At 37.9% G+C, this 23,787-nt stretch overlaps 1 protein-coding gene across 14 annotated transcripts in view; it reads right to left on the reverse strand.

Annotated features, from left to right (window-relative positions):
• Positions 1-23,787, reverse strand: part of LOC105467041 (ankyrin repeat and KH domain containing 1) — a 141,938-nt gene that overhangs the window by 25,138 nt on the left and 93,013 nt on the right. For all 14 annotated transcript variants that reach the window (XM_011716330.3, XM_011716329.2, XM_071098311.1 and 11 more), the window contains 11 exons: positions 16,620-16,765; positions 16,349-16,460; positions 15,712-15,857; positions 14,620-14,762; positions 13,602-13,815; positions 11,792-11,967; positions 11,443-11,605; positions 8,364-8,459; positions 7,786-7,902; positions 2,607-2,781; positions 417-864 (listed from right to left, as the gene is read on the reverse strand). In XM_011716330.3, coding sequence (XP_011714632.2) covers positions 417-864; positions 2,607-2,781; positions 7,786-7,902; positions 8,364-8,459; positions 11,443-11,605; positions 11,792-11,967; positions 13,602-13,815; positions 14,620-14,762; positions 15,712-15,857; positions 16,349-16,460; positions 16,620-16,765 — 1,936 coding nt within the window. The remainder of the gene's footprint in view (positions 1-416; positions 865-2,606; positions 2,782-7,785; positions 7,903-8,363; positions 8,460-11,442; positions 11,606-11,791; positions 11,968-13,601; positions 13,816-14,619; positions 14,763-15,711; positions 15,858-16,348; positions 16,461-16,619; positions 16,766-23,787) is intronic.

Genomic DNA, 23,787 nt, shown 5'->3' on the forward strand with positions numbered 1-23,787 from the left:
ATAGCCAGAGTTATGCTGAAATATTTGTATTAAACTTTGGCACATCAAATAATCAATGAGTCAGAAAAACAGAAATAGAGCAAAGAGCCCATCATTTATTTTAGTATTAAAATGGATTCAGATGCCAAAAATTAGACCAAAATCAATAAAAATGACATAGTTAGATAAAATCAAAGCATACAAATACTTTCAACTTCAGACTATGAATCCTATAAATATTTCTAATAATCTCATTTCCCAACTAGCACATGATCAAGAGGACATGGGTGAATTTCAGTTTTGAATATTGAAGACAGATAATGTGGTAGAATTCAATTGTTTAACACAACTTGTACTTGGATAATATACTTCAAATTCTTGTGCCAGGCATGAAGAAGGAAAGGTGCAGGTAGAGTTAACAAATCAGAAACATTTACCGTGTCTGAGTTTTGGAAGTAGCAGTACTTGTCTTTTCTTCTTGGGAATGAAGGAGCAGTGAGGGGTATTTAGAGGAATTCACATCCATCACAAAATTTAACTCTTGGCTTTTACCACCACTGCTACTCTCACTGTTGCAGTCTGTGCTGTCCAAGTTATCTGAATCACTATTCCCACCTGCACCACCACCTCTAGGTTCTCCATTTATTTTATTTTTATCTGCCTTTTGTTGGGCTAAAGACATATGTTGTTCTGGTAAAATTAAATGTGCTGTAGGAGGGGTTTCTTTTGTTTTGTTCTTCTTATTTTTCCGATTGGCGCTGGGAGTTGTCACCACGTTGGCCCGTTTTTTCCCAAACACATTTGTGAATGTTGCAGATGTTGCAGAGATTCCAATTGTGGTGGTGGTGGTTGCACTAGGAGGTTCTATGGGAACTTCTTGCTCCACTGAAATAGTTAAAAAGAATAAAAATCATACTGAGAGTCACAGATCTCAAAACAAATTCTGACAGAATATATTTGATAATTCATAATAATTCAGACTTTTACATCATATTTTCCTTTCACCAGTATTCACTAAGAAATAAAAAAATCTTTATTTATTCATTTTTTTGAGATGGAGTCTTGCTGTGTCGCCCAGGCTAGAAGGGAGTGGTGCGATATCGGCTCACTGCAACCTCTGCCTCCCGGGTAGCTGGGACTACAGGCACACGCCACCATGCCCGGCTAATTTTTGTACTTTTAGTAGAGATGGGGTTTCACCATGTTGGCCAGGCCAGTCTCAAACTCCTGACCTTGTGATCCACCCGGCTTGGCCTCCCAAAGTGCTGGGATTACAGGCGTGAGCCACTGCACCCAGGTGAAATAAAGCAATCTTTTACTGTGGCCAGGCGCAGTGGCTCATGCCTGTAATTCCAGCACTTTGGGAGGCCAAGGCAGGTGGATTGATTACTTGAGCTCAGGAGTTCAAGACCAGCCTGGGCAACATAATGAAATCTTGTCTCTACAAAAAATACAAAAATTAGCTGGGGGTGGTAGTGCACACCTGTGGTCTCCGCTACTTGGGAGGCTGAGGTGGGAGGATCACCTGAACCTGGGGAGCAGAGGTTGCAGTGAGCCGAGATTGCGCCACTGCACTCCAGTCTGGGTGGCAGAGGGAGACCTCATCTCAAAAAAACACACAAAAAAAATCTTCACTGTTGTTAGCCTAATAAATAATTTACTATTATTTGTTGTTAGAACAAATATACAATATATTTTCTTGTCTAAGGTAGTATAGGACACACATATTAGCAATATTCTTAATATTCTTTTTTTTTTTTTTTTTTGGCTCCTGTCACCCAGGCTGGAGTGCAATGGTGTGAACTTGGCTTACCACTTCTGCCTCCCGGGTTCAAGCAATTCTCCTGCCTTAGCCTCCTGAGTAGCTGGGATTACAGGCATGTGCCACCATGCCTGCAATGCCAGGCTAATTTTGTATTTTTTTTTTTTTTTAGTAGAGACGGGGTTTCACAATATTGGTCAGGGTGGTCTCACACTCCTGACCTTGTGATCCGCTCTTGGCCTCCCAAAGTGCTGGGATTACAGGCATGAGCCACCACACCCAGCCCAATATTCTTAATATTCTTAATTCTAGTCTCATGAACCCAAACCACAATATAGTTTGAATTTAGGACACTTTTCAAATTGTATTTTAGAATTAGAATTCAAGTAGAACAAAATTATTTCCCTACTACAAGCACTGCCAGACAGTACAATAAATAACTCTTTGAGAGTACTAAACCCATCTCTACTGACATTTCAGGCCTCTATATCCTTGAGCCTGAATCTCAGCTAAAAATAAACTGAGAAACTGTACTTCTAATCAGTACAGGAAGAGTTACAGAAGAATCTCAAAAAATGGTTGCAAACCTCTTACTATATTGCTTTTAGTATATATGCTATGTTTTACAAGGTGACTTAAATTACAACTGAATTTCTTCAAATTATGTGCTTGCTTTCTCCTTGTTTCTCTGTATTAATTTGCAATGCAAAACACTTAGAAATACTTACTATAAAAGTCATTGTCCATTTCAGATTAATAAAGTAATCAAATGTTTAACTAGAGTTAACTAGAGCAAAGAGCACTCAAAATGAAGTTGATAAACAAAGGAGAATTTTCTCATTAATTCAGATGGTTTGTTTCTCACCATCTTCATCATTCTCCTCTTCATCTTCATCCTCTGGTAGTTCTGAATTCTCCTTAGGTTTGTTTTCTTCATCTTCCTCCTGTTTCCTTTTCTGTTCCTCTTTTTTCTTTTTTCTCTTTTCTTTTCTTTTTTCTCTTTTAGCAGCAAGAGCCTGCTTTCTGCTCTCTTCTCTTGACTGCAAATAAAGCAGGTATATAATTTTACCAATAAGGCAGTAATGTAAAATAAAGAATGAAATGATATTTTTGTTTATGATACACAGGGATCTTCATGGATGTTATTCTCAAAACACATTTATAAATGCCATCAAGAAAAAATAAACTGGACGCTATCAAAATTAAAAACTTTTGTACTTCAGAGGAATCATCAAGAAAGTAAAAAATCAGCTGGGTGTGGTGGCTCACACCTGTAATCCCAGCACTTTGAGAGGCCAAGGTTGGTGGATCATCTGAGGTCAGGAGTTCGAGACTAATGTAGCCAACATGGTGAAACCCCATCTCTACTAAAAATACAAAAATTAGCTGGGTGTGCTAGCACGGACTTGTAGTCTCAGCTACTCGAGAGGCTGAGGCAGGACAATCACTTGAACCTGGGAGGCAGAGGTTGCAATGAGCCAAGATCATGCCACCACCGCACTCTAACCTGGGCGACAGAGTGAGACTGTCTCAAAAAAAAAAAAAGGTAAAAAGTCAACCTATAAAATGGGACAAATATTTTTGCAAATCATACAACTGGTAAGGGACTTGTATCTATAATATATAAAAAAAATCTTACAACTCATGAATGAAGACAGTCCATTTAAAAAACAGATTATGAAAACATCAAGTTATATGCAGGCTGGGCGTGGTAGTTCATGCCTGTAATATAAGCACCTTGGGAGACTGAGGAGGAAAGACTGCTTGAGCCCAGGAGTTTGAGACCAGACTGGGCAATATAGCAAGATCCCATCTCTGTAAAAAAATAAGAAAATTAGCCAGGCATGGTGACCTATGCCTGTAGTTCCAGCTACTTGGGAGGCAGAAGGATTGCATGTGCCCAGGAGTTTGAGGCTCTAGTGAGCTATAATCATGCCACTGCACTCAGCCTTGGCAACAGAGTAAGACCCTGTCTCTAAAAAAAAAAAAAAGAAAAAAATTAATTTAAAAAAATTCCAAATTATACATTTTAAATATACACAAATTTTTATTTGTCAAATATACCTCAATAAAACTATTTTTTAAAAATAGAAAAAGGAGGGCCGGGCGCAGTGGCTCACGCCTGTAATCCCAGCACTTTGGGAGGCCGAGGTGGGTGGATCACGAGGTCAGGAGATCGAGACCATCCTGGCTAACACGGTGAAACCCTGTCTCTACCAAAAATACAAAAAATTAGCCGGGCGTGGTGGAGGGCGCCTGTAGTCCCAGCTACTCTACCCAGGAGGCTGAGGCAGGAGAATGCCGTGAACCTGGGAGGCGGAGCTTGCAGTGAGCGGAGATCCGGCCACTGCACTCCAGCCTGGGCAACAGAGCCAGACTCTGTCTCAAAAAAAAAAAAATAGAAAAAGGATCTGAATAGACATTTCTCCAAAGAAAATATACAAATGACCAATAAGCACAGAGAAAGATACATGTTCAATATCATTAGCCATCAGGGAAAACCAAATCCAAGTCACAAGATATCCACTTCATACCCACTAGGATGGCTACAATCAAAAGACAGATAATAATATTGGTGAGGATGTGGAGAAATTGAAACCTTCATACACTGCAGGTAGGAATGTAAAATGGTACAGCCACTTTGGAAAATAATCTGGCACTCCTTCAAATAGTTAAACAGAGAACTAGTGTATGATTCAGTAATTCTATTCATAAGGACATGCTCCAGAGAAATAAAAACATTTTCATACAAAAACCTGTATACTTATTTATAATTGCATTATTAAAAGAAAAAGTATCATGATCAAGTAGAGTTATTCTAGGAATGCAAGAGATAGCTTAATATTTTGTTAATAAAGGAAAAGAAAAAGTATGATTATTGAAAGATGCTAAAATTTTGATAAAAAATTTTAGTTTAAAAAAACTTAGTAAGCTGAAGAGAGAAGAAAATTGCTTACAATCATTGAGCATTATTTATAATTGCCAAAAAATGGAAGCAACCCAATGTCCATTAACTGATAAGCAGATAAACAAAATGTGGTCTATCTAAGGATAGAATTATTTTTGTATTTGGCAATAAAAAGAAATAAAGTACTGATTTCATCTATAACATGGAAGAATTTTGAAAACATTTCACTAAGTGAAAAAGCCAGTCACAAAAGACCAAATATGGTATGATTCCATTTATGTGAAAAGTCCAGAATTGACAAATCTATAGAGACAGAAAGTAGATTAGCAGTTACCTAGGACACAGGGATTGCAGTGGGGGAATGGGAATATGATAGCTATAGAGTGCAGGGTTTCTTTTTATGATAGTCATAATGTTCCAAAATTGACTGCTGATAAACGTACAATTCTGTGAATATACTAAACAACACTGAATTACATAACTTTATTTATTTTATTTTGAGACAGAGTCTTGCTCTGTCACCCAGGCTGGAGTGCAGTGGCAAGATGTTGGCTTACTGCAGCCTCCGCCTGTCGGGTTCCTGCAATTCTCCTGCCTCAGCCTCCCAGGCAGCTGGGATTACAGGCATGTGCCACCATGCCTGACTAATTTCTGTATTTTTAGTAGAGACGGGGTTTCACCATGTTAGCCAGGCTGGTCTCGAACTCCTGAGCTCAGGTGATCTGCCCACCTCAGCCTCCGAAAGTGCTAGGATTACAGGTGTGAGCCATTGTGCCCAGCTGCGAATTACGTAACTTTACATAGGTAAATTGTACGGTTTGTGGAGTGAATTTCACTAATGCTATTAAAAAAAATATTTATGTGGCATCTATTTATGTGCCTAAAATGCAGCTATCATGATCTTTACAAATGACTGATAAATTTCACTGTAAAAATCCTGACAAGAAGCTATTACAAAAATGATTCTTTGCTACTTTATAGAATTTATTTTAATTTTTTTTTTTAAGTAGAGACAGGGTCCTACTTTGTTGCCCAGGCTGGTCTTAAACTGCTAGTCTCAAGTGATCCTCCTGCCTCAGCCTCCCAAAGTGCTGGGATTACAGGCGTGAGCCACCACACATGCCCAGCCTGTATTTCTTTTTCTGTGAATTGCCTATTCACATGATCATTTTTTATTATCTTTTTTTCTCCTAATGATTGTAAGCAAACTTTTCTTTTCTCTTTAGCTTACTTTTTTTTAATCAAAATTTGCTATCAAAATTTTAGCATCTCTCAATAATCATACTTTGTTTCTTCCTTTAATTAGCAACAAAATATTTTCATGTTAAGCTATCTCTTGCATTCCTAGAATAACTCTACTTAATCATGATGTTTTTTCTTTTAATATAATTTCTGAACTCAGTATCAACACTCTCATTTTCCAGGTAAGCAGACTGAGCCTCAGAAAGGCAACGTTTTAGTTTGTTTGTTTTAATTTTTCCATTATAGCACACATCCTAGGATACTAGATAGTCTTTAATTGGGAATCTAATAAACCACTTGTAACCCAGATTTTATGATAAACAAATGATTTCCAATGCTTTACTAAATTTCTTCACACACCAATGTTAAAACCACTTAGGCAGTAATGATGTCATTTGGTAAAATGGGATTTTTTTTTTCTTTTTGAGACAGAATCTAGCTCTGTCACCCAGGCTAGAGTGTAATGCTGTGATCTCGGCTCACTGCAACCTCTGCCTACCGGGTTCAAACAATTTTCCTGCCTCAGGCTCCTAAGTAGCTGGGACTACAGGCATGCGCCACCACGCCCGGCTAATATTTGTATTTTCAGCAGAGATGGGGTTTCTCCATTGTTGGCCAGGCTTGTCTCAAACTCCTAACCTCAGGTGATCCACCCGCCTTGGCCTCCCAAAGTGCTGGGATTACAGGCATGAGCTACTATGCCCAGACAGGATTTTTTTTTTTTTTTTTGAGACAGGGTCTTGCTCTGTCACCCATGCTGGAGTACAGTGGCACAATCATAGCTCATTGCAGCCTCAACCTCCCAGGCCCAAGTGATCCTCTCGCCTCAGCCGCCCGAGTAGCTGGGACTATAGGTGTGCACCACCAAGCCAGGTGAATTTTTTAAACTTTTAGTAGAGGCAAGGTCTCACTATGTTGCCCGGCCTGGTCTCGAACTCCTGAGCTCAAGCCATCCTCTCGCCTAGGCCTCCCAAAATGCTGGGATTACAGGTATGAGCTACCGCACCCAGCCGTAAATTGGGATCTTGCTCAAAATCTAGTCCTTCCCTTATATTTGGGCTCAAAATATATTATTTTGAATGACAGGTCAGAATCAAAAAATTGATTGTGGTTCAAGAATCTATTACCTATTTCCTTTGAATCATATATTGTTAAGAATATTGGTCATACAGGTGACAAGTTTATTCTAGCAGATTTTCTTTTTGTCTGAGATGGGGTCTCACTCTGTCACCCAGGCTAGAGTGCAGTGGCACAGTCACAGGTCACTGCAACCTCTGCCTCCTGGGCTCAGGCTATCCTCCCACCTCACCCTCCCAAGTTGCTGGGACTACAGGCACCTGCCACCATGCCTGGCTAATTTTTTGGGTTTTTTTTTGTAGAGATGGGGTTTTGCCATGTTGCCTAGGCTGGTCTCAAACTCTGGGGCTCAAGCAGTCCACTCTCCTTAGCCTCCCAAAGTGCTGGGATTACAGGCATGAGCCATGACATCTGGCAATTTCTTTTTTTTTCTTTTTTTTAGAGACAGAGTCTTGATCTGTTGCCTAGGCTGGACTGCAGTGTGTAATCATGGCTCACTCGACCTCCTGGACTCAAGTGATCCTTCCATTTCAGCCTCCTGAATAGCTAGGACTGCAGGCATGCACCACCATGCCCAGCTGTTTTTTTAATATTTTTGTAGCGATGGGGTCTCACTCTGTCACCCAGGCTAGAGTGCAGTGGCACAATCACAGCTCACTGCAACCTCTGCCTCCTGGGCTCAGGCCATCCTCTCTATGTTGACCAAACTGATCTCGAACTCCTGGGCTCAGCCCCCCAAAGTGTTGGGATTACATGTGTGAGCCACCACGCCCAGCCTCAATAATTTCTAAAAAGGAAAATTATTTTTCCCACTCACCTTTTCCAGATCAAGTTCCTTTAAAAGAATACTTGCATTCTTATTTGCTTCTGCAGCTTGCTGGTCTTTAGCCTTCACAATGGTTTCAACACATTGATGACATTTTTTCAACAGTTCCTACAGCAGGAAATAGAATTATGTAAATATATAATGAAACATAATATAAAGAGGCCAAATAAAACTTAAGCTGAAGAGCACATTAAAGTCCAGAGGTTAAAGCTCAAACTGAAAAGTCACTAAACCAAATGAAGTTATCCTTTGAGTCCAGTCATGTATCAATCTTCCACAAAAATAAGACACCATTTCCCTAAAAACCTGCATGTCCTTAGGAAGCCTTCTCATTAGGCTAATGGTTTAGTACCTTAGTGTAGTCACTGTGACTATGGTCCACAGTAGAAATCTCAAAATAGTTTATCAAAACTATTATACCCCTCTATTTTACAAATGGAGAAACAAAAGCATAAAGAGATCAGGTAACCAACCTTTCAGAATATAAAAAGAACAAGTTCCTAACTGCATACTTTGGCATATCATTCCACAAAGAACAAAAATGTGCTTCAGTAGCATATTAAACTTACCTTATCTGTAATTGTTGCTATGTATCTCATGCATTCTATATCAGAAGGGAACTGATTCACTTCCTTTACCAAATATTGAACAACTTTTACATGACCCTATAAGAAGTAGAACAATCTTAGACAAGATAGCATGAAAAGAAAAAGTATTATTCTTAAGAATAAAAATAAAGTAAAACAAAAAAAATTACAAAGGAATCCCTTGATTTTGCATATATGCTTACCAATTTAAGAATAAAAAGGCAAATACTTTCAAATAGAATATTAAGTTTAAAATGAAAATTATGAAAATAAAATAAGCATTCAGCTTATAAACAGAAAAGCATAAAAACAAGAATGTATGCTCAGGAGTGGACGGTGGACTAGACAACATTTCTCCCGAAGTTAATCCCACTGAAAAGTAGAAAAGGCTTTTGTAGAAAAACAGTTATCTCCTAGAATAAATCTATTAGACAAACATTGGTGATATAAAATGAACCTCAATGTAAAAGAGAAATGAATCCTAAAACAAATAATTTTTTAAAATTTCAAAGTCTTACTTTGCTTCTACTTCACTAACTAAACAAGGTGTACTATCACAACTTTCTGAGCCTTAGGACTTGAATCTAAATAAAACACTTTCTAAATGCCATTATCAAGGGTTGGAAGATCTATAATCAATTCTAAGCATATCTTTTTTTTTTTTTTTTTTGGAGACGGAGTCTCGCTGTTGTCGCCCAGGCTGGAGTGCCATGGCGCGCTCTCATCTCACTGCAACCTCCACCTCCCAGGTTCTAGCAATTCTCCTGCCTCAACCTCCGGAGTAGCTGAGATTACAGGCGCCCACCACCATAACTGGCTAATTTTTGTATTTTTACTAGAGACAGGGATTTACCATGTTGGCCAGGATGGTCTTGAACTCCTGACCTCAGGCAATCCACCTGCCTCGGCCTCACAAAGTGCTGGGATTACAGGGGTGAGCCACCGCGCCCCGCAAGCACGTCTATTTTAATCTAACCAAGCTTGCATAGTTTCCCTTCCTACTAAGGTTCTAAAACATCCTCAAGAATTAGTGTGATGGAGATAAAAATCAGAGAAATGCTTGCCTCTGGGGCAGGGAAGTGATTAAAAGTGGGCAAGAGGGAACCTTCTAGGGTTACGGAAATAATTTATATGTTTATGGGGTATGGGTTACATGTATGTATACAAGTATCAAAACTAAACCACGTACCTTAAGATTCATGTATTTCACTATATGTAAATTGCACTGTGCTAAACAACTGGGTATATAAACAGTGCTGAAAAAGATGGTCATGACTCTTGTCCTCATGGACCTACCAGTCTAGTTGGCGAGACAGGCATTAAAATGGTAAGTACATGTTTGAAGATATATTTACAAATTGGGATAAGGAAAATCAAAACTCATCTATAAAAGAGAACCAGAGGAACCTTTTTCAGATTAGGTGTTAGTGACATACTCTTTGAGAAGCGACATGTAAAATTGGAGCTAACAGATACGTAGAGAAGTGAGTTAGGTGAACAGCAAGGGAAAACATTTCAGGAAAAGAAAACCAGTGAGCAAAGGCCCTGAGGCCATTGAAAATTTAGTGCATTTGGCCGGGCGTGGTGGCTCACGCCTGTAATCTCAGCACTTTGGGGGGCCGAGGCGGGCAGATCACAAGGTCAGGAGATTGAGGCCATCCTGGCTAACATGGTGAAACCCCGTCTCTACTGAAAATACAAAAAATTAGCCGAGCGTGGTGGCGGGCGCCTGTAGTCCCAGCTACCTGGCAGGCTGAGGCAGGAGAATGGCGTGAACCCGGGAGATGGAGCTTGCAGTGAGCCGAGATTGCACCACTGCACTCCAGCCTGGGCAACAGAGCGAGACTGTCTCAAAAAAAAAAAAAAAAAAAAAAAATTAAGTGCATTCTATGCCAGTAACTAGAAAACATAGTGGGCAAAAGGGGATACTAGCATAAATGATTTGTCTGGGGAGGTTGACATGAAGCTTATTATGCAGGTCTTTACAGGCCCTAATAAGTAGTTTATAGTTTGGGAAGCTATAGCAATGGAAAGGCTTTGAAAATACAGCAGATAAGTGAACTTTAATATATATGAGAGGCTGGGCATGAACTTTAATATATATGAGAGGCATAGCTCATGCCCATATCTTAGCACTTTGGGAGGCAGAGGTGGTAGTATTGCTTGAGCCCAGGAGTTTGAGACCAGCCTGGGCAATATAGCAAGACCTCGTCTCTACAAAAAATAAAAATAAAAAAAAATCTGAGCATGGTAGTGCACACCTGTGGTCCCTCCCAGCTACTCAGGAGGCTGAGGTGGGAGGATCACTCAAACCTGGGAGGATGAGGCTATAGTGAGCTATGATCATGCCACTGCACTCCAGCCTGGTTGATAGATTGAGACCCTGTTTCATACACAAACATACACACACACGCATGCACACAGAAGATACAGTAAGTTTTTATGAAAGTCTACTCCTTTTTGTTCCTCTTTAGGTAGGAAAAAATCCATCTGCATATAAAAGTTTTTCTTAAATCTTCTATTTTATGAACAATATATCACAAATAGAATAGTCAAGACACCAAGTGATTTAACAACCAAGTTGCTTATAGCGAACTACCACATAGCTCTTAGATTTGGCCACAAAAGAATGGAAAGATAAGGTCGGGAGCCTGTAATCCCAGCACTTTGGGAGGCCGAGGCGGGCAGATCACAAAGTCAGTAGTTCGAGACCAGCCTGACCAATGTGGTGACACCCCGTCTCTACTAAAAATACAAAAATTAGCCGGGCATGGTGGCGCACGCCTGTAATCCCAGCTACTCAGGAGGCTGAGGCAGGAGAATCGCTTGAACCTGGGAGGCAGAGTTTGCAGTGAGCTGCAATCGTGCCATTGTACTCTAGCCTAAGTAACAGAGTGAAACTCTGTCTCAAAAAAAAAGAAATGAACAGAATGACAGCAGTGATTTTTCTATGGAAATATACTCAATTCTCCAAGATAAACTTACCTTTCTCACACATTTTTTAACTTGGAATTGGCTTAAAATTATTACATTTGACCTTTCTTCCCCCATATCAAATTACCTTGCGAAATGCTGACATAAGGGGTGTGATTTTCCGGTTATCTGCTGCATCCACATCAGCACCTGCTTGCACTAGCAACTGCACAACATCAAAATGACCTCCATTGGATGCCAGCCAAAGTGGTGTATTTCCCTTTTTGTTACGAACGTCAATGTGGGCTCCTCTATAAACAAAAGCATATTAATACAGTTTGTTTCCTATAAGAAGAGGCTGGCTTTTTCTAGTTTATCATCTTCTTTTACAAAATAACTTACAAATAATCTTTTCTTAACAATGTCAATAAAGTAAAACAATGTTATTAACTTTAAAAGCTCTGAAAAAGTTCTACATATAATAGAAAAGTACTCACCTATGAATCAGGAGTTCACAAAATTTGTAGTGACCTTTGTCTGCTGCTATTGTTAAAGCAGTATCTCTTGAGGAAGGCACAGGGGGAGCATTAACATCCGCTCCTTTATCAAGAAGAACTCTTCCAACCTCTGCATACCCTCCAGAAGCTGCTTCCATCAAGGGGGTAAGACCAGTCTGTTTAAACCAATAAATTATGCAATTAAGTCACATAATTTCTTTTTTAAACTATTCCATGGACCAAAACTAAGCTACATAATTTCTTTAAAAAACTGAAGCAATTAACTTTTAAAACAATTCTAGTTCTGATTAACTCTCATAAAAGAGCTAAGCAATATTCTGCCTTGAATTTTACTAAACAGCAGTAAAAATTGTTACTCAGTTAGACATGCTAGAATGAACTTAAAACATGTTATGTCACGCTAAAAAAAATTCCGTAACTTCTATACTTTTATGAATTTACTCAGATAATTTCTCTGCACAATGAATAGAGATATTAAAAATAAGTAGATTAAAATCACTTTATAAATTTTTTGCATATGTGCCTTTGGTATATTAGTCTCCAACATTTTTTCAAAGGACATTTCCTACTGGTACTATCCAAAATAACACAGATTTCTCTAAGACTTTTAATGGATAAGTGACACACAATGAATACTTGTAATAGAAAAAGACAAACTGAATGACAGGAAAGACTCATTTCTCTTTGTGTAGTAAAAAGCTATGGAAAAACTACACTTCCTCATTACTTAGATTAAAAGAATGTAAATGTTGCACTAAACTTTAAGAAGTGAGAGGAATTTCAGGGAAAAAATACAAGATTTCCAGTCAAATCTTTCCAATTTGAAATGAGCACTAGATTCGCTGTTGACTATTAAAAATTCCACCCAACCTATGTCTTTCCAGAGTTCTAAGAACCTTGCAGTTCTAAGCAAAGAAATTAAAGCCAATGACATACTAACTCCTATTTTCTTTTCTCTGTGTGTGTTTCCTGCATCTATGGAGATTATTTGATGACTCTTCTCCTTTATTCTTTTGTTGGGGGGCCAGGGGGGACAGAGTTTCTCTCTTGTTGCCTAGGCTGGAGTGCAATGGCGTGATCTCTGCTCAGTGCAACCTCCACCTCCCAAGTTCAGGTGATTGTCCTGCCTCAGCCTCCTTAGTAGCTGGGATTAAAGGCACCCGCCACCACATCCAGCTCATTTTTTGTATTTTTAGTAGAGACGGGGTTTCACCATGTTGGCCAGGCTGGTCTTGAACTCCTGACCTCATGTGATTCACCTGCCTCGGCCTCCTGAAGTGCTGGAATTACAGGCGTGAGCCATCGCGCCCAGCCTCCACTAACTCCTATTTTCTTAATACCAAATAGTCATGAAACTGTCAAAATCTGCCATGGTCAAATTAGATGTTAGTTGCCCTAAATTTTTAACTTATGAACTAAATTTTTGCTTGGGATTTTTACAATGATAAGCACATGCCTCATTAAAAGAGTTCTTTAAAAGTCTACAGTGTAAGAATTAATACAAAATAATCTTACTACATTCAAAAGTTGTAAGCTGCAGTATTAATAGAAAGCTACTCAAGGCTGAGGTTGGGAAAAGTACTAATTCTGTTTTCTTCATTGTCCTTAATAAAAGTCATGATGGTGACAGTATGTCACTCACTACTATACAGCATAATCCCTCAATTCTGCATTGGGGTATCAGTTTTAATTTATGATAATTTAAAATATTACATTCAATTTGTGTTAAAATACCATGTTCTTTCTACAGAAATGTATCTGAAACAGTTGACAAGTAAAAAATGCTTACCTTTGCCCTATGTTCAACATTGGCTTTTCGGTCCAGAAGCAAACTCACTACTTCTGCTCGGCCCTGGAAACAGGCCAGGGTGAGAGCCGTGTTCCGATTGGTCTCTATCTGGGCATTAATGTCTGAACCCATATCAAGCAGCAATTTTACTGCAGGAACATGTCCATTCATTGCAGCCAACATCAGGGGAGAAATACCTAGTTTACTCCCAGTCCTAAGGGGGGAAACGTGCTTAGAAAATTAAAATAATATATTGCCTATTATTTTAGAAAAGTATTAAAAATGAAAAGGTTTCACTAAAAAGAGAGGTTTCTAACATCAATGAATAGATTTTACTTGTTTCGACCAATAATAAAGAATAAGAAAATGTCACAATTTAAAACATAATTTCTGGCTGGGCGTGGTGGCTCATGCCTGTAATCCCAGCACTTTGGGAGGCCAAGGCGGGCAGATCACCTGAGGTCGGGAGTTTGAGATCAGCCTGACCAACATGGAGAAACACCATCTCTACTAAAACTACAAAATTAGCTGGGCGTGGTGGTGCATGCCTGTAATCCCAGCTACCTGGGAGGCTGAGGCAGAAGAATCGCTTGAACCCAGGAGGCAGAGGTTGCGGTAAGCCGAGATCGCGCCATTGCACTCCAGCCTGGGCAACAAGAGCAAGACTCTGTCTCAAAAAATAAGCAACTTAAAAAAATAAAACGTAATTCCTATTTAGGGATTATAAATTTCCAACTATATATAATAAAATACTATTTCTGAGATCAGATGAGATTGGGCATGTTTAGGGTGGTAGGCCATAGAACAAAATACTTTTTGAAATGAGACCTCTTTATAAGCAGCCACATTACCGAAATAAGCTGAGATTATTTATAAACACATTATAGCTGTAATAATTGGCTTTGCAACTTTAGTACTATCTTAATTTAAAATGGTATCTGTCAAAATGTTTAGAGGTAGACATTTAACTCCAAAGTAGTAACTACTAAACATGAACAATAAAATGAACAGGTAATACCTTGAGTTAATTTCTGCCCCAGCATTAAGCAGAATCTTAATGATATTAACATATCCTCCAGACGCAGCTAGACTCAGTGGTGTATAATCAGATACGTTCCTATGTTCTTTATTTGCACCTCGAGCCAGCAGCAAGTCTACCACCTACAAAGTAAAATATGGAGAAGAGAGTTTACACCAACGGCTCAACTTACAACGAAGGAAACACAAAGAAACAGGACTTATAAGATATATAAATATCTGATATTTTAATTACATTTCATTAGACCTTAAATATTGAAATATCAGCACTAGAGAAATGGATTCAATTTCAGGAATTTAGAGCTTTGAAATCCCAAGTATACTGCAATAACAAGATGTTACCCTTTCTATTTGTCATTTATTGGGCAATAAATTTGCATTTCATATGTGTTATAATTGTGATTCATTTAATTTGAATAAATGTAAGGATTAAGATAATTTTTATTTGGCTTTAACGGCAAGAAACAGATTTTTTAAAAGGGGATTTATGGCCAGGCATGGTGACTCATGCCTATAATCCCAGAACTTTGGGAGGCCGAGGCAGGAGGATCCCTTGAGGCCAGGAGTTCAAGGCCAGCTTGGGCAACATAATGAGACCTCATTTCCACCCTCCTGTTCCCTCCACAACCCCCCACCAAAAAAAGGGCATTTACATTCCCATAAAACTTAAGAGAAGTACCCATTCTTCAGAAAGTATATGGAGCATGTCAAAATACGTGCAGGGCCAGACATTCTGGCCCATAACTATAATCCCTGTACTTTGGGAGGCCGAGGAGAGAGGATTGCTTGAGTCCAGGAGTTTGAAACTGGCCTGGGCAACAACACATGACCCCATCTCTATAAAACAGCCCTAGCTACTTGGGTGGCTGAGGATTGCTTGAGCCCCAGATTTCAACGTTATAGTAAGCTATAATTGTGCCACCACTCTAGCCTGGGAGACAGACCAAGACCCTGCCTCAGAAAAACACACAAAATACATGCAAATTTTATTCATGTAACTAAAATACGAATCATATGCATATTTTAAAATACAAGCAAACTATTTACAAAATGAAAATTAACATTAACATACCTCCTGACGTCCACCAGAACATGCCAATGAGAGTGGAGTATCCTTAGTTCGTTCGGACTGTGCTTCTATATCTCCACCTTTATCCAAAAGGATTTCAACAACTCCAACATGCCCTGCTGTTGCTGCCAGGATTAGTGGTGTAAAACCTAAATCAGAAAATGAAAATCTTAAAACAAATTTATGTTTTTAAATTTTTTTAAAGCCACTGTTTATAATTCTCTAGCATTTTAGCAAAATAAACCCTTCAGGGCAGACACTGATAACAATTTAACATAAAACTGCTCTAAACCCTTATTTGTTAGTGACAAAAAAACCCATAAACACCTAATTAAAAAACTAAGTAAAAATTATTAAAGTTTACACTCATAATGAACTCTGATGCCTCTGTATGAACTACCTTTGGATTAAGAAGGGCAACCACAACTTGCTCTATTTCACTAACGATCTACAGTCTAGTTTTTGAATTTTTGGAGAATTATTTGGCTCTGCAGAAAAATGAATCTGGATATTTCTAACTGAAATAGGCTTATCCATCTTATCACTGAGATAGTCTAGGAACTATTTATCAATAATAAAAAAGTTAAAAATTATTTTCTGATGTAACTACACTTGGATTTTATTTCTGACTGATATTTACCTTTTTTGTCTCTATGTTCAATTTTGGCATCCCGTGCAATGAGCACAGATACAAGTTCTTCATGACCACCTGCACAAGCTAGTGTTAATGCTGTGTCATGATTGCTCTCAGTCTAGGAGAAGAAAAAAAAATAAGTTAAAAATTTTTTAACAGAAGTTACCAATTTAAGAGCAAATAATACTTCTTTTCACAATAAGTGTAGAATGATAATTTTCCTTTCCAAAGAAAATCAGAATGTGCAGTATAAGTTTAAATAAAGCAATCTACTCACATGTGCATCAATGTCAACTGAAGGATACACAGGAGGCATTGATTGGGAAGCCACATTGCTTGTAGTCTGTGAACAGGATTCAGGTGTAAGACACTCTGTGGTCTGAGAAGAACTGTTGGAACCAGTGGGCAGTCTGGTACTCACAGCTGAAAAACAATATTCATATTGCTAAATTCCACTTAAAAGAGTAAGGTTATTTACACACAGAAAAACACAAAAACAGAAATTTCCATAGCAGTAATATATAGTAATAGTAAAATCACAAGCTTTGGAATCAAACAGACCTACATTTAAATATTAGTTCCAACACTGACTTTCTGATCTTGGGCAAGTAATTTAACTTCTCTGAGCTTCAATTTTCCCTATATGTAGAATGGGGATAATAATGGTACCTGCCTTGGAAGGTTATTGGAAAGACCACGTGAGACAATGCAGATAAAATACTTAACACAGCACCTGATATTTAGTGCATATACATTAAATAGTAGTTTTTTACATTGCCAATAGGGAGGAAAAAAAATTTCCAAAAATAAAAGTAAATAAAAGGAATTCTAGATTTTAGTTTGTAAAAGTCAATTAGATAAAAATATCCTGTGTACAATTCAAAAAAAGGGGCCTGGGGTGTGTCTGTAATGGCCCACACCTGTAATCCCAGCACTTCGGGAGGCTAAGGTGGGCATCACCTGAGGTCAGGAGTTTGAGACCAGCCTGGCCAACATGGTGAAACCCCATCTCTACTAAAAAAACAAAAAGCTAGCCGGGTGTGGTGGTTTACATGCCCCTAATCCCAGCTACTTGGGAGGCTGAGGCAGAAGAACTGCTTGAACCCAGGAGGTGGAGGCTGCAGTGAGCTGAGATCATGCCACTGCACTCCAGCCTGGGTGACAGAGCTAGACTCCATCTAAAAAAAAGGGGGGGGAGGGGAAGGGAGACAAGTTCAAGTATTTCTCACATAAATAGCAGGGAGTATGTGTTTTCAAAATTTAATATTTATTTTGAAAATTTGTTAAAAAATCAATATCTGAAAGTCCAACTATTTTTAAAAAGAACATTGAAGTTCTATTTGAGATCTCAAAATGTGGTTTGAAAACTGAGTTAAGGCTGGGCGTGATGGCTCACACCTATAATCCTGGCACTTTGGGAGGCTGAGGTGGGCACATCACCTCAGGTCAGGAGGGTTGGGAGTTCAGGACCAGCCTGGCTAACATGGCAAAACCCCATCTCTACTAAAAATACAAAATTAGCTGGGCATGGTGGAACGCGCCTGTAACGCCAGCTACTCAGGAGGCTGAGCCAGGAGAATCGCTTTAACTAGGGAGGTGGAGGTTGCAGTGAGCCAGGATCGCGCCACTGCACTCCAGCCTGGGCAACAGAGACTCCATCTCAAAAAAAAAAAAAAAAGAAAAGAAAACTGAGTTAAAAGAAATTATGTATTTTATATCTCTGAATATTTCTTATGTTTCATAAGAGATGGAGTTTGACCACAGAGGGAAACAGGACCTATCTCAGGGATGTTGTGAGTAGTCTAAGAGATACTGTATATAAAGCATTTAACACAGTGTTTTTGGCAAATGGTGTGTGATCAATAGATGTAACTATCAGATATTTTATAGAATTGTCAATACTATTATTCATTGTATTGAAAAATAAAAACATTACTATTCACTCAAGAAAGGAAAAACTCAGAAAAAAACATATAATCAGTAATAATATACAAAAAAATCAACAAAGCATCAGTGATGGCAATAACCTTACATTTGCACCCAGATTAAAAGTCAAAAACACACAAGACTTAAAGAAAAATGTAAGCATTTTAAGTGCTGGAAAATATTTTCTGTCTAGAATTTTTGATATGACTAGATCACATTCAAAGATACTATTCACAGGTGTGAATGACTCAGTTTAGCAGATTACTAGTTTAAATAAGTGAGCAAAGTTTAAGATGCCCAGATATGTTTCTACATGAGCTACCCAGCTCATCCCCACCAACATATATAACGATCTTGGCAATACAAATTTCTCCAGCTTCTGTCATCACATAGATAACTATTTAGTTACAAATAGGAAGAATTATTACATATGTTTGTTTCACTTATAAGAATATGCAAAATGGAAACAAAGCCTTAAAATTTTTTGTCATTTTTTTCCTGGAAGAAGTGGTCAAGAAAAAATAATAGTAATAATGGAAAATTGTTGTCATTCAATGAGTTAAAAACAGATACTATTTTGTTACACCTCCTGGAAATAGCTGATATGTTTGGAAAACTGCTTGAAAAAACAAGACACTGAAGATTAATATATTACAGAACCATTCTAACAGTAAGACTTCAACAGTGGTCCCACAATTATTAACATGTACTTTAGTAAAGAACTACTTTTCTATCAGTATTTTATTTATGTTATCTCATCTCTCTTTTTTATTATGAAAAACAGGTATATAAAAATTTTCTTGAATAGTTGATTAGAGTGCCATGCCAGAATGTGATGTTATAAGAAACTTCTTCACAGAGTTGACTTTTAAAAAGTACTTTTGTGCATTTAACAGCTTTGTTAACAAAAATGTGTTGTTACAATAATTACTATACATTTTTGTACTACATTATCCTAGAAGCATTTTTTCACTCCATGTAATAATGACAGTCAGAAACATTCCATAGCAAGTGCCTTTAATAGGACTAATCACAAATGAAAAGTTATAAAACTAGAAAATAGCAAGAGATTTAAAAAGTGCATGTGGAATAAAGGTTGTATTAAGAGAAAATTACACCAAGAATATGACATTTTCATAAATTCTAAAATATTTCCTACCTCTGAATGAAGTATCTCTGAAAGTGACCACGACAGACTGCTACCACAAACGTCTATATATATAATTCAAATTAAACTTATACGGCATGCTTTTTTTTTTTTTTTTTTAAAGAGATAGGGTCTCTATGTGTTGCTCAGGCTGGTCTTGAACTCTTGGCCTCATGCAATCCTCCCACCTTAGCCTCCCAAGTAGCAAGGATTACAGGTGCAGAGTCACTGTGTCTGACTATTTATCCACTATTTTAAAATGAGGTGAGAGAAGAAGTAAATACAATATTCTACCGGACTTTTTATGAAGTTGAAGAAAGTTTTGTAGGCAATATGGAAGACAATAAATATTATTTAAAAATCTCACTGATACTAGGTGTACATAAAATATGTTGTGAGTTTTTTTTTGAGATGAAGTCTCGCTCTGTCGCCCAGGCTGGAGTGCAGTGGCACGATCTCAGCTCACTGCAACCTCTGCCTCCAAAGGAACGTGCCACCATGCCCGGCTAATTTTTTTGTATTTTTAGTAGAGATGAGGTTCCACTGTGTTAGCCAGGATGGTCTCGATCTCCTAACCTCATGATCTGCTTGCCTTGGCCTCCCAAAGTGCTGGTTAGATTAAAGGTGTGAGCCACAGTGCCCGGCTGTTGTTAGTTTTTAAGAAATTTAATTGCTATAATCTGTTTTATGTATTGGTAACTTTATTAAATAGTTCTATGTAAAGAAAAACCTATGGCCGGGTGTGGTGGCTCACGCCTGTAATCCCAGCATTTTGGGAGGCCAAGGCAGGCAGATCACAAGATCAGGAGTTCGAGATCAGCCTGGCTAACATAGTGAAACCCCGTCTCTACTAAAAATACAAAAAAATTAGCTGGGCGTGGTGGTGGGCGCCTGTAATCCCAGCTACTTGGGAGGCTGAGGCAAGGAGAATCGCTTGAACCTGGGAGGCAGAGGTTGCAGCGAGCCGAGATGCGTGACAGTGTGAGACTCAGTCTCAAACAAACAAACAAACAAACAAACAAAAAACTCTATAAAATATTAAGGTTAATCAGACAAAAATATTTAAAGATTTTATTTTATTTATTTTTATTTTTATTTTTGAGACAGAGTCTCGCTCTGTCCCCCAGGCTGGAGTACACTGGCGTGATCTTGGCTCACTGCAAGCTCCGCCTCCCGAGTTCACGCCATTCTCCTGTCTCAGCCTCCGGAGTAGCTGGGACTACAGGCGCCCGCCACCTCGCCCGGCTAATTTTTTGTATTTTTAGTAGAGATGGGGTTTCATCGTGGTCTCGATCTCCTGACCTTGTGATCTGCCCGCCTTGGCCTCCCAAAGTGCTGGGATTACAGGCGTGAGCCACCGCACCCGGCCTATTTAAAGATTTTATTGCAAATCCCCTTAAGAGGATTTCTTAATTACTTTTTAATTCTTAAACCTATATTCACTACTACAGTTATTTAAAGATACTTTAACAATTTAAGAGCCTATTAAGATGCCAATGATAGTAACAACATAGTAAAAAACCAAAAACTGTATTAAAACTTACATGTACATCAAATCTTAATATAAAGATAAGGGAAATGATTAATAGAATTTCAAAGTCTAAGGAAATAACAATACTTAAAGATAAATCAGAACTTCAAGTTGACACATATGCATGCATATTACATCTAAGGTTCTTAAACTTGGCTGAACTGAGTTTGAATCTTGGTACTTACTAGCAACTTAATTTCCCTAAGCTTCAGTTTTTCTTTTTTTTTTTTTTTTTTTTGAGACACAGTCTCACTCTGTTGCCTATGCTGGAGTGCAGTGGTGTGATCTTGGCTGACTGCAAACTCCGCCTGCTGGGTTCAAGCGATTCTCTTGCCTCAGCCTCCCGAGTAGCTGGGATTACAGGCATGCACCACCATGCCCGGCTAATTTTTGTACTTTAGTAGAGATGGGTTTGACCATGTTGGCCAGGCTGGTCTCGAACTCTGATTTCAAGTGATCCGCCGCCCGCCTCTGCCTGCCAAAGTGCTGGGATTACAGGCGTGAGCCACAGCTCCCGGACAGTTTGTTTTTCAACAGAAAAATAGAGGTGGGAAAAGGACTTATTTAAAGTATAATTATAATTAGCCCATGAGATAAAGTATATTTACCATTTATTATAGAAGTTGGTGCATGGTAAAAGCTCAATAAATGTAAATAAATTGATATTAGTTGATTTCTCACCAATCTTCGTTCTACATTAGAATTGAAAATTTTGGTCAGGCATAGTGGCTCACGCCTGTAAAACCAACACTTTGAGAGGCCGATGCAGGTGGATCACTTGAGGTCAGGAGTTCAAGAGCAGCCTGGTCAACATGGTGAAACCCCATCTCTACTAAAAATACAAAAATTAGCTGGGTGTGGTGGCAGGTGCCTGTAATCCCAGTTACTCAGAAGGCTGAGGCAGGAGAATCGCTTGAACCTGGGAGGTGGAAGTTGCAGTGAGCCGAGATCAAGCCACTGCACTCCAGCCTGGACGACTGAGTGAGATTATCTCTCTCAAAAAAAAAAGAAAATTTGACTAAATATTTCTAGAGCTGCTCAATGGTAAAAGCTATTTTGAATTTCTTTAAATTACTTTATATTCCTAGACATTTGAACTTTGAGAATGACTTGCTGTTATGGTAACTGCTAAAAACCCAATGCTCACTTTCAGAAGGACTTGAGGAACCATGTTCCTAATCAAGAGTTTATATAGTCTGTTTGGAACTATATCATGTATGACACATATCAAACAACACACTAAAGGGCTAAGTTAATCAGCTAATCAAGTTGCAACATTAATAAATTATATAAACAACTTATCACAACAAATACTTTGAAAGAATAGCAATAAGGAAATAATACTATATTTAAAAAGTAAAATGTTTTGTTATCATACATCTAAAATTCTTCTAAAGTAAAATTTACTTCTAAAGTAAAATTCTAAAGTAGAATTTTAAGATGTACAGTATTCTCTCCTTTACTAATATGAGGGGTAAGAACTAGAGTTAAGTAAAATTAATTATATCTTTGTCCTACTCTATAATCTTACCAATGTTAATATATTTTACATTGCAGAATTAAGTATTAACCTAATTCACCCTTGCCTTATTTATTTTACCTTCAACATAAGAAAATTAAGACAAACTTTGACTTAGGAAAATATAATATTTAAATTTAAGATGGGTACATCATCTTGAATAAAGAAAATATAATTACTGCCATATAGTTCAAAACACATAACCTTCATAAAAATGGAAATTTTTACATGAAGATAATTTTTGTACTTGTTGGCTGATTTAAAAGTTAAAACTTATTAATAAAAGAATATTGTACAATGTGGTAGGTATTAATGACTAATACAAATTAAATTTTATTTGTTTACATTCATATTATATATTAAAAGATAATTTCTAAGCCAATTTTCTAAGTTTCATGCAAACTTTGTAAAAGACTAATTTAACAAATACTTCAGTGAAATAAAATTTGATGTCCCTTAACACCTACAAGTTCCTTTTAGAGCTGTTTCTACATTCTTTAAAAAAAAAAAAAAGTTCTAACATAACTGAACTGATCAGTAACACAGATTTCATAACTGCAAACTATGCACTTAATTAGGAACATTATAATGCTAGTTACAGAACCCTACATCTTAAAAATGTTATTCCCAGTTCACCAGTTTCATCATTATTATTCATAATCATACTTCACATTCTAAAATCTGTTTTTACCCAGATTATAAATTAGAATTCCAAATGAACTACAAGAATTTATTCATAATTTATAACAACTTTCAATGCTAATAATACAAAATTAATTTGTGCCTACCAACTGAAGACATAAAAACCCAAATTAAAGAACAAAGAGCCTAACTCCTTAAAATATTTCCCAGAATTTTAATTTTCTTTAAGAAAACTAAGGCATTCCTCCTCTGCACAATGATACCTATATACATATCAGAGGAGCCTCGAAGGCAATATGACAATTCTATAACCATTCGAAGTCATACACATGCCCAATAAAATTCCTGATTTCAGTAATCTTATTCCACATTTAAAAAGATTCAGTAAAGATCAGGAAGACTAAAGGCTCACAAAAGAAGAAAGGAAACTGAGATAGCATAATTGGGATGGGAGAAGGGGAGGAGAATATGACAAGAGGCAACAGACAACAGTAAGGAAAAAAATGTTGCAATCAAGAGACAGAGGACTGGCCTGCCTTTGAATATCACTCCAGCTACATCTTAGTTCTTGGTCTTCATCCACTGTCAACAGCCATTCTGGCTGCATTTCTGAACTGGGCTCTCATGGAGGTGATACATTCACCAGCCATCTTTAGGAAGGTAAATGATTAATTGCACTG

Source organism: Macaca nemestrina, chromosome 6 (assembly GCF_043159975.1).
Source record: "Macaca nemestrina isolate mMacNem1 chromosome 6, mMacNem.hap1, whole genome shotgun sequence".
In the NCBI taxonomy this organism is placed as follows: Eukaryota; Metazoa; Chordata; class Mammalia; order Primates; family Cercopithecidae; genus Macaca; species Macaca nemestrina.